Source organism: Macaca fascicularis, chromosome 12 (assembly GCF_037993035.2).
Source record: "Macaca fascicularis isolate 582-1 chromosome 12, T2T-MFA8v1.1".
NCBI lineage: Eukaryota > Metazoa > Chordata > Mammalia > Primates > Cercopithecidae > Macaca > Macaca fascicularis.
In genome coordinates, this window is record NC_088386.1 from 114,414,099 (window position 1) to 114,429,256 (window position 15,158).

Sequence of the window (15,158 nt, forward strand, 5' to 3'; positions counted from 1 at the left end):
CCCGGGTTCAAGCGATTCTCTTGCCTCAGCCTTGCAAGTAGCTGGGATTACAGGCATGTGTCACCATGCCCTGCTAATTTTGTATTTCTAATAGAGACGGGGTTTCTCCATGTTGGTCAGGCTGGTCTTGAACTCTCGACCTTAGGTGATCCTCCCGCTTCAGCCTCCCAAAGTACTGGGATTACAGGCGTGAGCCACCATGCCCGGCCAATTTTTAAACTTTATATAAGCAACCCCCAAACTTTAAAAAACTGAAGCATAGCATAATATACAAAAGTGAACCTGTTGCAGGTAAACAGCTTGATAAATTATCAGTTAACACATTCATCACCACTCAAATCAACAAACAAGGCCAGGTGTGGTGGCTGGCGTCTGTAATCCCAGCACTTTGGGAGGCCAAGGTGAGTGGATCACCTGAGGTCAGGAGTTCAAGACCAGCCTGGCCAACATGGTGAAACCTTGTCTACGAAAAATACAAAAATTAGCCAGGCGAGGTGGTGCGCGCCTGTAATCGCAGCTACTTGGGAGGCTGAGGCAGGAGAATCACTTGAACTTGGGAGGCGGAGGTTGCAGCGAGCTGAAATCATCACTGCACTCCAGTCTGGGTGACAGGGCAAGACTCTGTCTCATAAAAACACAAACAGGGAGGCTGAGGCAGGAGAATGGCATGAACCCAGGAGGCGGAGCTTGCAGTGAGCCGAGATCACGCCACTGCACTCCAGCCTGGGCGACAGGGCAAGACTCCGTCTCAGAAAAAAAAAAGAAACAGAACACCACCGTCAACTCCCTAGAAGCCCCCTTGCACATACCCTTTTCCAATCACTATCCTCCTTCCTTCTCCCAAAAGATAACTTTTTTTTTTTTGAGGCGGAGTTTCACTTTTGTTGTCCAGGCTGGAGTGCAATGGCACAATCTCGGCTCACTGCAACCTCTGCCTCCCGGTTTCAAGTGATATTTCTACCTCAGCCTCCTAAGTATCTGGGATTACGGGTGCACACCACCATGCCTGGCTAATTTTTAGTATTTTAGTAGAGAAGGGGTTTCACCATGTTAGCCAGGCCAGTCTCGAAACTCCCAACCTCGTGATCCACCCGCCTCATCCACCCAAAGTGCTGAAATTACAGGTGTGAGCCACTGCACCTGGTCCCAAAAGACAACTATTATTCTGTCTTCCAACACTATAGATGTTTTGCCTGTTTTTGAATCTTTTATGACGGGATTATGCAATAATTTTTAGTTGGCCTCTCTTTTGTTCGGCATGATTGTAATATTTAACTACGCTTGCTGAGCATGACTCTACTGCATTTTTGTTGTTGTATAGCTTTAATCTGTATGAATATTCTACAATTATCCATGTTTGGTTTTTTTTTTTTTTTGAGACGGAGTCTCGCTCTGTCGCCCAGACTGGAGTGCAGTGGCCGGATCTCAGCTCACTGCAAGCTCCACCTCCCGGGTTCACGCCATTCTCTGGCCTCAGCCTCCCGTGTAGCTGGGATTACAGGCGCTGCCACCTCACCCGGCTAGTTTTTTTTGTATTTCTTAGTAGAGACGGGGTTTCACCGTGTTAGCCAGGATGGTCTCGATCTCCTGACCTCGTGATCCGCCCATCTTGGCCTCCCAAAGTGCAAAGTGCTAGGATTACAGGCTTGAGCCACCGCGCCCGGCCCAATTATCCATGTTAATACTGATGAGCATTTAGGTTATTTCCAGTTGTTGGCTATGTAAGTAATGCTTGAAAAATTCTACATGTTCTTGGCCAGGCACAGTAGATCATGCCTGTAATCCCAGCACTTTGGGAGGTCGAGGTGGGCAGATCACAAGGTTAGCAGATCAAGACCATCCTGGCTAACATGGTGAAACCCCATCTCTACTAAAAATAAAAAAAATTAGCCGGGTGTGGTGGCGGGCACCTGTAGTCGGGAGGCTGAGGTAGGATAATAGCATGAACCCGGGAGGTGGAGCTTGAAGTGAGCTGAGATCCTGCCACTGCACTCCAGCCTGGGCAACAGAGTGAGACGCCATCTCTAAATAAATAAATAAATAAATAAATAAATAAATGAATAAATATTCTACATGTTCTTTATGTGCATATGTGGATACTTCTATTAGGTAGCAGAATGATTTAGTCATCAAATACATTTTTTATAGAATTTAAAAACGTGAGCTCAGAGATTAAAACACCATACTCAATTTACCTAGAAGCAATTTCTTTTAAATAGTTGTAGCTGACTGTTTTTCATTTTGTCTTATCAATACTTTAGGTAATATTCATATTTCTACCCTAATTCCCTACTGTTACAGCTAAAGACTGAAAAACATTAAGAGTATATTTGTCTTTCATTCAACAAACATTTACTGAGTGCCTCTCTAACAGGCAGAATTCTAAGGTGACCCTTGACTTTGTATATTTCTGTCCCCTTTGGGTGTGGGTAGAACCAACCTGTGATAATTATGAGCTACCACACCTATGATGATGTTATTTTACCTGGCCCAAAGGAATTTTGCAGACATCATTAAGGTTCCTAATCTTAACTTTGAATGACTCAAAAAGGAGATTATCTGAATGGGTCAGATCCAATCACATGAGCCCTTTTGTTTGTTTTTGAGACAGGCTCTTGCTCTGTTGTCCAGGCTGGAGAGCAATGGCATGACCACAGCTCACTGCAGCCTCAACCTCCCAGGCTCAAGCAATCCTCCCACCTTAGCCTCCCAAACAGCTGGGACTACAGGTGTGCACCACCATGTCTGGCTAATTTTTAAACTTTTTGTAGAGAAGGGGGTATCACTATGTTGTCAGGACTGGTCTCGAACACCTAGATTCAAGTGATCCTCTTGCCTCAGCCTCTTAAAGTGCTGGGATTACAGGCATGAGCCACCATGCTTGGCCCATATGAGCCCTTTAAATATGGGTCTAGAGGACAGAAAGAGAAGTCTGAGGTCAGAAAGATATATACTGTCTGCTAGCCTGGAAAAAAGCAAACAGCACTATTGTGAAGTGCCTATGAGGGGGCCATGTGGCAAGGATCTGTAGCCAGCCTTTAGGAAATGAGTGTTTCTAGCGGACAGCTAGCAAGAAAATGAGGATTCTCAGTCCTACAACCATAGGATCTGAATTCTACCCATGACCTTAATGAGACAGAAGAGGAACCTGGGCTCCAGATGAGAGCACAGGCAGTAATACCTTCATTTCAGTCTTATGATACTCTGAGCTGAGAACTCAGCCATACTGTGCTTAGTTTTCTAACCTACAGAGCTGGGATGAATAAATGGGTGTTGTTTTAAGCTAATACGTTTGAAGCACTTTCTTACACAGCACTGAAAACCGAATAGAGCCTCCTATATGCCAGAAAATGTTCTAGGCACTGGGGTGATAGCAGTGAATAAACCAAGGCAAAAATACCTCCTCTCATGAAGCCATCATTATACTAGGAGAGAGAGACAATGAAATTGACACTAGTAAAACATACAGTATGTTAGATAGTGATACATGTAAGGAGGAAATACATAGTAGGGAAGAGGAAAATGAAAGATCAGAGCACAGTATCTGATAGGGTGGCAAGAAAACACATTACTGAGCAAATGGCCTTTATGTAAAGATCTGGAAAAGTGAGGGCACTACCTAAATGAGAATATGGGGCCAGGTGTGGGGGCTAGTGCCTGCAATCCTGGCATTTTGGGAGGCTGAGGTGGGAAGTTGGCTTGAGCCCACAAGTTTCAGACCAGCCTGGGCATCGCTGGAAAACCTGCTCTCTACAAAAAATAAAAAAAATTAGCCAGGCATGGTGGTGCGTACCTGTAGTCCCAGCTACCTGGGAGGCTGCGGCAGGAGGATTGCTTGAGCCAGGGAAGTTGAGGGTGCAGTGAGCTGTGATTGAGCCACTGCACTCCAGCCTGGGTGACAAAGCAAAACTCTGTCTCAGAAATAAATCAGCAGTTAAATAAAAACAAAAATAAGAATTTTGGGAAAGAGAATTCAAAATAGAGGAAACGGTAAGTATAAAGACTCTAAGGCACTATGATCCTGGTATTTTTGAACAAAAGCAAGGAAGCTCATTTCGTTAAAATAGAAAGAGCAAGGGAAAAGTGTGACAGAAGATGAAGTCAGAGAGTTAACAGAGATAGGGTTAGGGGTGCTGAGAGGCAGATTACATGAGGTTATACAAGTCATAGGTTTTTTAATTGTATGAGCAGAAGGCTGACATGAACTAACTTCCATTTTAAATGGATTGCATTGGCTTATGTGTTTAAAACAGACTGCAGAAACATGGTAAATAATTTAAAAGATGCTGCAACAATTCAAACAAGAGGTGATAATGGCTTGGTGTAGGGTAGTGGCGATGAAAGTGGTAAAAAGAGGTCACATTCTGGATGTATTTCCACGGTACAGCTGAAAGGGCTTGCAGACATATGAGATGTCAGGTTTGAGAAAAAGAAATACAAAGCTGGGCACAGTGGCTTACGCCTATAAACTCCAGCAATCTGGGAGGCCAAGGTGGGAGGGTTGCTAGAGGCCAGTTCAAGACCAGCCTGGGCAACACAGTGAGAGCCCATCTCTAGAAAAAATTAAAAAAAAATTTTTTCCCCCATATTCAAGAATATATTATTAATGCACGGAATTTCCTTACATTAATTAAAAAGCAGTCAATTTAAACTGCAATAGTTTTTTTAAAAAGTACATTTGCCAAACTGGCCAAACAAACCTATAGCAAGATGGGGCAAAGGATAAATACACAAAATTACAATCCAAAGTGTAATGTGTGTGGAATCTTCCTTCAGCCAGAAACTACTTTGTGTTAGAGAATTGTCCTAAATAAAATTACTAATGAAGCAACAGAACCCATCCCCACCTAGCTGGCACATCCTGCCCAGTTTAGCCACCTGGTGTGCCTATATCCCATAATCCATGCCACTTATTGCACTGATTCACATACTTCAACTGCATATCCAACATCTGGGTGCTACACAATTAGAGTGCCTAACACCACTGGCACAGTGTAGAAGCCAACTACTCTGATATGGCCTTCTTTTTTTTTGGAGATGGAGTCTTGCTCTGTCACCCAGGCTAGAGTGCAATGGCATAATCTCAGCTTACTACAACTGCCTCCTCCCAGGTTAAAGCAATTGTCCTGCCTCAGCCTCCCTAGTAGCTGGGACTACAGGCGTGCACCACCACGCCTGGCTAATTTTTGTATTTTTAGTGAAGACGGGTTTTCGCCACGTTGGCCAGGCTGGTCTCAAACTCCTGACCACAGATGATCCGCGCACCTCGACCTCCCAAAGTGTTGGGATTACAGGCGTGAGCCACCGCGCCCAGCCTGATATGTCCTCCTTTCTTCTGTGTTGCCTGAATGATCCCACTGCCCAGCTCTCCAGACCTGACAGAGAGCTGGTGGACTGCCTATGGTCATTTTCAATGGAGGCAACTTAAATTTTGCTATAAAAAAATGTGAATGGTACTCCCACAATTCAATGAAATAATAACTGAAAACTTTGCCTCTCACTTTGACTTGCACAAATTTTGTCTGGAAGGTGCATTAGAAGGAAGGGATAAATGGCTATTATATTATTAACTGCTGTTGGACTCTCTAGCTATTATAAGCTGAACCATACTTGCAAGATCTGGATGTTTTCTTTAGAAAACCATTCATCCACTAGGGGGAAAAGACTGATAAAGTCATGAATGAAAGCAAGCAGTATCACAGACTACTGATGCAAAACTGTCTTTATTAAAATTCTGGTTAAAAATGCTAGAATGTTACAGCTGGAAAAGATGTCAGTGAACACTATCATTTTGAGCAGCCTGAGAAAAATAGATATGGAGGACAGAAAATTGGAGAACCAATATGGATTTTGAATATTTCTGAAGAAAATTCCAGAATGGAAGAGAAGCAGTATTTAGAGAACAGTTTTCTAGACCTGGAGAAAATCCCAAAGCTTCCAATGAAAAGGCTCTACCATATTAAGGCAAAAGTAACAAAAAGTGTTAATAACTAGAATTAAACTAGTGAAACTGTGAATTTCAAAAATACCACAGATTTTCAGGAAGAAAAAGAAAAAATTCCCACAAGGTCAGGTTTCTTATGAGTGGCACAGAGTAACAGGATATGACGGGGCAGTATACTTACTATGTTGATGGGTAAAGACTATGTGTGAGTCAGTAATTCTGCATTAAGTCATGTGTGAAAGTCATAGAAATAATTCTCTCTCATATAGAGACTGTGAAGAATTACATTGTAACTGAAAAAAATCTATTCAGAGATGTACTATAGATGACTAGAAGATTAGTCAAAGTGAAATATTTTAAAGTGATGCGCAGGCTATAGAAATCCTGGTAAGTATGGAAATTAATGTAGAAAGTAAGTGCGGATAATTACTGTAAATATGGTTGAAAAACATTGCAAAGGTAAAAATAATTCAAATTCGGATCTATTTTGTAAAAAAATATTTTTAGTAAAAATAATATGGGGTTCAACCAAAAAAGCAAGTAATAAGGTGTGTTTTTTTTTCAGTGACAAAGAAAAACAAGTATTCCCAAACAATTCAATATTCTACACTGGAAAAGATGTAGAATGAAAAAAATAAAACTACAGATCAAAATTAAGTGTTTAGTCAATACTAAAGCATATAATAAAGTATTTAAATTTTCCTCAGTTCTCACTCCACCAAGCATTTTTGTTTTGTTTTGTTTTTTTGAGATAGGGTCTTGTTTTGTTGCCCAAGCTGGAGTACAGTGGCGTTATCATGGCTCACTGCAGCCTCAACTTGCAGTGTTTAAGCAATCCTCCCACTTCAGCCTTCCAAGTAGCTGGGATTATAGGTGTGCATCACCACGCCTGCCTAATTTTTGTATATTTTGTAGAGATGGGGTTTCCCCATACTGCCCAGGCTGGTTTTGAACTCCTGGGCTCAAACAATCTGCCCACCTCATCCTCCCAGAGTGTTGGGATTACAGGCATGAGCCATTGTGCCCAGCCCAAGCATTTCTATAGAAAGATAAAGACTTCAAAAAAAAAAAGGTTTGATATAATCTGTTGGTTTATATTTCCCTATGACATAGAAAGGAAGATGAGATAAAAATTCATTACTCAGGAGGCTGAGGTAAGAGGATCACTTGATCCCAGGAGATCTAGGCTGCAATGAGCTGGGGTTGCGCCACTGCACCCCAGAGCCTAGAGGACTGTGTGAGACCCTGTCTTAACAACAGAAAAGAATTCATGGCATCTGGTATGTCGTAGGAGAGTTTTAATCACTTGCCATAAAGAAGTAAAAAGGGAAAATCATTTCTTAGACACTACTTACGCTTTACAAATGATGGAATGCTGAACCTCAAACTCCAAATTAGTAATAACAGGGCAAGTGTATACTCTGGTAGCTGAAATATCTGGTGAATTTTCTTCTCCAGAAACAGGTTCAGTCTTCCAAGTTTTATTTAATTTTTCCATATCTTCTTTCAACTGGTCCAAACACTGACTTAAAAATTCATGAGCATCCTAATAAGACAACAATATCCTTAATCAGAAAAAAACATTTCTAGTCACAATAATACCTCATTGAGGCTGGGCGTTGTGCCTCATACCTGTAATTCCAGCACTCTGGAAGGCTGAGGCAGGTGGATCACTTGAGGTCAGGAGTTCGAGACCAGCCTGGCCAACATGGTGAAACGCCATCTTTATTAAAAATATAAAAATAAGGCAGGTGTGGTGGCGGTCCCTATAATCCTAGCTACTTGGGAGGATGCGGCAGAAAAATCGCTTGAACCTAGGAGGCGGAGGTTACAGTGAGCCAAGATCGCATCATTATATTCCAGTTTGGGTGACAGAGCAAGATTCCGTCTCAAAAGAAGAGAAAAAAACCAACAACAAAAAACAAAACAAACAAAAAATAATAGCTTATTAACATAATTTATACAGCGAAAGCCCTTGGAAGTCAGTGACACATGTGAACAACGTCAGGTTTATTCTTATAAGAATTTGGGGGGCTACATATTTTGTGAATAAAAACAAACGAGAGATTATATATTCTTAATAATTTTATGAGTTGCATTGGCATGAATGAATGAATAACTCCTCACTTTGTTAAAAAAGGTAATTTCTGCAGCTAACACAGCCCAGGTCCTTGCACTGGTAAATCAAATCTATATATTAAAATATGGTACAATACATAGAAGAGTCACATTTAGTCTTACTACAACTCCTTAGGTTTTTCTTTCTTTCCTTTTTTTTTTTTTTGAGACGGATTTTCGCTCTTGTCACACAGGCTGGAGTACAATGGCACAATCTCGGCTCACTGCAGCCTTTGCCTCCAGGGCTCAACCAATTATCCTGCATCAGCCTCCCAAGTAGCTGGGATTATAGACATGCAACGTCACGTCCAGCTAATTTTTTTGTATTTTTAGTAGAGATGGGGTTTCACCTCGTCAGTCAGGCTGGTCTGGAACTCCTGACCTCAGGTGATCCACCCGCCTCGGCCTCCCAAAGTGCTGGGATTACAGGCATGAGCTACCACACCCAGCCTCTCCTCAGGTTTTTCAATCTATAATGAACACACATACACAAATCTTGTTTTAAAATAAAAATCAAGAAACACACTAAAATCATGTCAAGTTCCATGATTTCTGAAATGTTATTTATTTAATTTTAATTTTTATTTTTTTGAGACGGAGTCTTGCCCTGTAGCCCAGGTTGGAGTGCAATGGTGCAATCTCAGCTCACTGCAACCTCTGCCTCCCAGGTTCAAGAGATTCTCCTGCCTCAGCCTCCTGAGTAGCTGGGATTACAGGCGTGTGCCATCACGCCCGGTTAATTTTTTTTTTTAATCTTTAGTAGAGACAAGGTTTCACCATGTTGGCCAGGCTGGTCTCGAACTCCTGACCTCGTGATCCACCTGCCTCAGCCTCCCCAAGTGCTAGGATTACAGGCATGAGCCACCGCACCCGGCCTATTTTATTTATTTTAAAAATATTTATTTTTTGAGATAGAGTCTTGTTCTGTCACCTAGGCTGTAGTGCAGTGGTATAATCTTGGCTCACAACAACCTCTGCCTCCTGGGTTCAAGTAATTCTCCTGCCTCAGCCTCCCGAGTAGCTGGGATTACAGGTGCGTGCCACCACGACTGGCTAATTTTTGTATTTTTAGTAGAGACAGGGTTTCGCCATGTTGGCCAGGCTGGTCTCAAACTCCTGACTTCAGTCACCTCAGGTGACCTGCCCACCTAGGCCTCCCAAAGTGCTGGAATTACAGACATGAGCCACTATGTCAGGTCTCTGAAACGTTTTAAAACAATTAATACTCACATTCTGCATATAACCAGAGAATCTCTCTGCTGTAGCTGAAATGGCATTTTTAACCTTCTTGAGTAAATCCTTTTTGGTCTCTGAATTACAGATATCTTTTTTAACAAGCAAGTGTGCAAAGCGTCTGGTAAAACAAAAAACACAAAGTTAGCACGACATGGCATGATATTTTAAAGAATAATTACTAATAACGGCACAGAAAATTTTTAAGTGTCTAAAATTCCATTATTCTATAATCAATGAAGTAAAAGGCTATTCAATAAGTACAGTACGTAATGATTACCTGATAAGTGCATTGAGTGGGATTTTCTTCCATGGGATACCTTGTTTAAGCAAGTCATTTGCAAATGACTGGAGTGAAAACAGAGATTGTAGAATAGCATTCATATAGCAGGTATTTCCCAAATTGGAGAAGCTGAAAATTAAAGAAATAGTGCTTTAGAAGGCAACAGGAATTCCTAAAGTATGTTCAGTATAGTAGGAGTTCTCCACTTTAACATGTTTCAGAATCACCTGGAGGGCTTGTTAAACTACATATTACTGGACCCTAACCCCAAGGTTTCTGATGCAGTAGGTTTGGATACAAATGTGTCCAAAAAAAGAAGGCACAAAAATGTCCATTTCTGACAAGTTACTAGATCATGTTGATGCTGCTGGTCTGGGGACTGTCCTTTGAGAACCACTGCATTATGACATTATAATAATAGGCCAGGCGTGGTGGCTCACGCATGTAATCCAAGCGCTTTGGGAGGCCCCGGCAGGCAGATCACTTGAGGTCAGGAGTTTGAGACCAGCCTGGCCAATATAGTGGAACACCGTCTCTACTAAAAACACAAAAATTAGCCAGGCGTGGTGGTATGCACCTGTAATCGCAGCTACTTGGAGGCTGAGGCAGGAGAATCACTTGACCCCAGGAGGCGGAGGTTGCAGTGAGCTGAGATTGTGCCATTGCAGTGAGCCTTAGCAACAGAGTGAGACTCTGTCTCAAAATAAATAAATAAATAAAAACTTAGTTTGATCTAATGGAAAAGTACACATTTTCAAAACGAATGCTAAACATGACATGACTGGGGGCTTACCTAAAGTGCTATTCATTCTTACTTATAATTTATTTTTTTCACTTAAATGTAACTTATTCATTTCTCTGAAAATGAATGCTCAGAAAAGGAACTACTGGGTCATAGAATATATGTGTTTAGGTACTGCCAAACCTTTTTCCTAAGTACAAACATATTTTAAAAACTTTTTATGCTGGGCACAATGGCTCATGCCTATAATCCCAGAACTTTGGGAGGCCGAGGCAGGTGGATCACAAGGTCAGGAGATGGATACCATCCTGGCTAACACGGTGAAACCCCGTCTCTACTAAAAATACAAAAAATTAACTGGGTGTGGAGGCACGTGCCTGTAGTCCCAGCTACTTGGGAGGCTGAGGCAGGAAAACCGCTTGAACCCAGGAGGCAAAGGGTACAGTGAGCCGAGATCACGCCACTGCACTCAAGCCTGGGCAACACAGTGAGACTATGTTTTTTAAAAAACAAACAAACAGGCCGGGCGCGGTGGCTCAAGCCTGTAATCCCAGCACTTTGGGAGGCCGAGGCGGGCGGATCACAAGGTCAGGAGATCGAGACCACAGTGAAACCCCGTCTCTACTAAAAATACAAAAAAAAAAAAAAAAATTAGCCGGGCGCGGTGGCGGGCGCCTGTATTCCCAGCTACTCAGGAGGCTGAGGCAGGAGAATGGCGGGAACCCGGGAGGCGGAGCTTGCAGTGAGCCGAGATCGCGCCACTGCACTCCAGCCTGGGCAACAGCGTGAGACTCCGTCTCAAAACAAACAAACAAACAAACAAACAAACAAACAAACACTTTTTATTTAGAAATAAATTTAGACTTCCAGAAAAGATGCAAAAATCTTTACCCGTATTCACCAACTGTCATACTTCTGTAACATGCACTTCATCACTTAATATCCCTCTCTCTCTATATATTTTTCTGAAACCATTTCAGAGTAAGTTGCATTTATTAAACCCCTTTAGTTCCAAATACTTTAGTGTGTATTTCATAAGACCATTCTTATAAATAACCAGTACAGTTAATTTAACTGTACAGCATCAGTAAATTTAACACTGATACAATATTCTATCTAATATACGTTCCTTAATTCAATTTTGTCAATTGATCTAAGGTTCTTTATGGCTTTTTTTCCCTCACTTAGGTACAAGATTCAGTCCAGGATCACATGATGTTTTCATGTCTCTTTAGTTTTCTTTAATCTGGAGTAAGTCCTCAGCTTTCTCTTACATGACACTGACATTTTTTAAGAACACAGTTCTCCCTACCCCTGGGTTGTTTTATTTTTGTTTTTGAGACAGGGTCTTGCTCTGTTGTCCTGGCTGGAGTGCGGCTTACTGCAGCCTCAACCTCCCAGGCTGGAGCAATCCTCCTACCTCAGCTTCCCCACTACAAGTGTGTACCACCATGCCTGGGTACTTTTTTAATTTTTGTAGACACGGATCTCACTATGTTGCCTAGGCTGGTATTGAACTCCAGGGCTCAAGCAATCCTCCTTCCTTGGCCTCCCAAAGTGCTGGGATTACAGGCATGAGCCACTGCACCCAGCCTGTTTTTTTCTTTTCTTTTCTTTTTTTTGAGACAAAGTCTTGCTCTGTTGCCCAGGCTGGAGTGCAGTGGCATGATCTCAGTTCACTGCAACCTCTAACTCCTGGGTTCAAGCAAGTCTCATGCCTCAGCCTCCCAAATAATTAGGGTGACAGGCATGTGCCACCACACCCGGCTAATTTTTGTATTCATTTATTTTTTTTGAGACGGAGTCTTGCTCCGTCACCCAGGCTGGAGTGCAGTGGTGTGATCTTGGCTTACTGCAACTTCCGTCTTCCAGGTTCAAGCAATTCTCCTGCCTGAGCCTCCCGAGTAGCTGGGATTACAGGCGTGTACCACCAGGTCTGGCTAATTTTTTTGTATTTTTGGTAGAGGTTTCCTCATGTTGACCAGGTTTGTCTTGAACTTCTGACCTCAAGTGATCCGCCCACCTTTGCCTCCCAAAGTGTTAGGATTACAAGCATGAGCCACCGTGCCCAGCCTGTATTTTTAATAGAGAGGGTTTTCCCCATGTTGACCAGGCTGGTCTCGAACTCCTGACATCAAGCGATTCACCTGCCTCGGCCTCCCAGAGTGCTGGGATTACAGGCGTGAGACACTTCACCTGAGCTAGCCTTATTTTTAATAGAACTTCCGTCATACTGGGTTTGCTGTTTCCTCATGATGAGATTCAGGTTAAACTGGAAGAGCACATGAGCAAACAGTGATACCATGTCATCCTTTTTTTTTTTTTTTTTTTTGAGAGCTTGTTTGGAGGTTCTAGCAGGGGAGTGCAGCTACTTGTATACCCTTGACTGAAGACCAGTCCTCCTCTATTGGGGGTGGTCATCCTCTTTGACTGAGCATGCAGGTTTGGGATGGACACACGTGGGGTGGTGAGGGAGGAAGGGGATACCCGCCGAGCCAGTCAGATCAGCCAAATCAACCCTGGTGGACAATGGGGTAACAAAGGTCACAGCCAGATCGCCCTCACATCCAATCCTTTTTTTTTTTTTTTTTTTTTTTTTTTTGAGAGGGTCTCATTCTGTTGCCCAGGCTAGAGCACAGTGGCACAATCTTGGCTCCCTGAAGGCTCGACCTTCCTGGACTGAGACGATCCTCCCACCTCAGCTTCCTGAGTAGCTGGGACCACAAATGTGCGCCATCATGCCAGGCTAATTTGGTATTTTTTTGTAGAGACAGAATTTCATCATGTTACCCAGGCTGGTTTTGAACTCCTGGGCTCAAGCGATCTGCCTGCCTTGACCTCCCAAAGTGCTGAGATTACAGGTGTGAGCCACATGTCTAGGGGTTACTATATCCTAAGGGTATTACATCCAGGAATACATGATATTCCTGTGTTGCCCATGGGTGATGTCAATTTTGAGTACCTGAGAGAACTACTGTTTTTGCTTCTGCCTATGAGGAAGTATGAGAGTCTGTAATTACTTTCCTACTATAAACAATGAGAAAACTGGACAAAATAGAGAAAACAGCTATTTGCAGATACCAGACAATAGGCAGCACAAAACGGTGATCCATAAGACAAGGAAAATAAATGATGTGAGCCCTACTATTACCCAGATTTTCTGTCTGGAGGCAATTTGTGAACTGCAATTCAGGGAGCACACAAACAGAGCCCAGAAATCTTATCAAGTTGAGCTGAGAGAAACGAGTTCGAAAAGCTGAGGTTGCTGAGATTTCTGGGACAGAGTACTTGAGAGGAGGGAACTGAGCAAAGGAAAAGCTCCAGAAATCTGCATAGCGGTCTGCTTGAATATTTGGCTGAATACCAACCTGTGTATGCAGAGTGAAACTCAGTCTTCTTGACACTAATCAAGAACAACTTCAAGGAAAAGAATATTTACTGTGGAGCTATTGGCCAAACAACTCCCAGAACTCATGCAGGGACTAAAATTCCACCAGTTTGAATTTCCACCAGTCAGAGTAGCGAGACCTAGATGAATTCACAGTGTTAACAGAGACCCCAAACGAACTACGTTTTAGGAAACGAAGCAAATTAGCCTTAGAGTAAAGGATACTCTATATTCAAAAAGAACTTAAGCAGATCACACAGCTGAGAAAGAAGAAAAAAAAACAGAAATTAAAAAAAAGAACTTAAACCGGAGTTTCAAAACAATCAAAACCACTGCAGATAAGAATATTAAAACGACTACTTAAAATATGCTCTACATGATCAAGAATGGAAAGGAAATCATAAACATAATGAGAAAAGTGGAAGATTTTTTAAAGACTCAAATTAAACTTTTAGAGATGAAAACTGCAATATTTAAAATGAAAATTTCACTTGATGGGATTAATAGCATATTAGACACTGTAGAAGGAAATATCAGTGAACCTGAAGACACAGCAACAGAACAGATTCCCACTAACCTGTGGGACGATATCAAATACGATTATATTTATATCAAATATAATTGGAATCCAGAGCAGGGAAGAGTCAGAAAAAAAAATCTAAAAAAAATCGATAAAAACGTTCAAAATCTGATAAAAACCCACAGATCCAAGAAGCTCAACAAATCCCAAGTGAGATAAACATGAATCAAAATGAAGCCCATCAAAATAAAACTGCTAAAAATTAGCAACAAAGAGAAAATATTGAAAAGCAGTCAGAAAAAACTGTCTTAGCGCCTTCAGGCAAAAAGATTAAATCACTTACAAGGGCAGAAGAATTAGACTGGCATCTTATTTCTGAAAAGCAAATACAAAGCAAGGTAACAGTCAAGTAGCATTATAAGAAACCCAAGGAAAGAAAGCATGACCCAAGGATTTTGGGTCCGAACTACTTTTCAAGTATCCAAGCTAGAGAAAAAATTTTGAATATGCAAGAACTAGGGAAACAAAGTACATAATTATAAAGTTAAGACTAAAACAAGATTAAGACCATAGGCTTCTAGTCAGAAATTATACAAAACAGAAGACAAAGAAAATATATCTTTAAAATACTGAAAGAAACACGCTATCAAGTTAGAGTTCTATATAAGCTAGATTTCTAGATCCAATGGAAATATCTTTTAAAATTAAAAGTAAAATCCTTTTTCTGACAAACAGAATCTGAGAATACTTGCTGCCAGGAGACATGCACTGTAAGAAATGTTAAAACGACATTCTTCACTCAGAAGGAAAAATGATACCAGATAGAAACTCGGATCTGCACAAAAGAATAAAGAGCACTTAAAATGGGAAATCATGTGGGAAAATACAAAATACATTTCTGTCTCATCTTTTAATTTCTTTAAATACTAC

The 15,158-nt window shown here is 41.6% G+C and overlaps 1 protein-coding gene across 6 annotated transcripts in view; it reads right to left on the reverse strand.

Moving 5' to 3' along the window:
- Positions 1-15,158, reverse strand: part of USP37 (ubiquitin specific peptidase 37) — a 121,260-nt gene that overhangs the window by 40,547 nt on the left and 65,555 nt on the right. For 4 of the 6 annotated variants that reach the window (XM_045367711.3, XM_045367708.3, XM_045367710.3 and 1 more), the window contains exons 11-13: positions 9,576-9,707; positions 9,293-9,416; positions 7,300-7,490 (exon numbers count right to left, since the gene is read on the reverse strand). In XM_045367711.3, coding sequence (XP_045223646.1) covers positions 7,300-7,490; positions 9,293-9,416; positions 9,576-9,707 — 447 coding nt within the window. Of the gene's footprint in view, positions 1-7,299; positions 7,491-9,292; positions 9,417-9,575; positions 9,708-15,158 lie in introns of those variants that run through there. The other 2 variants (XM_074010123.1, XM_074010121.1) reach the window with 2 other exon arrangements.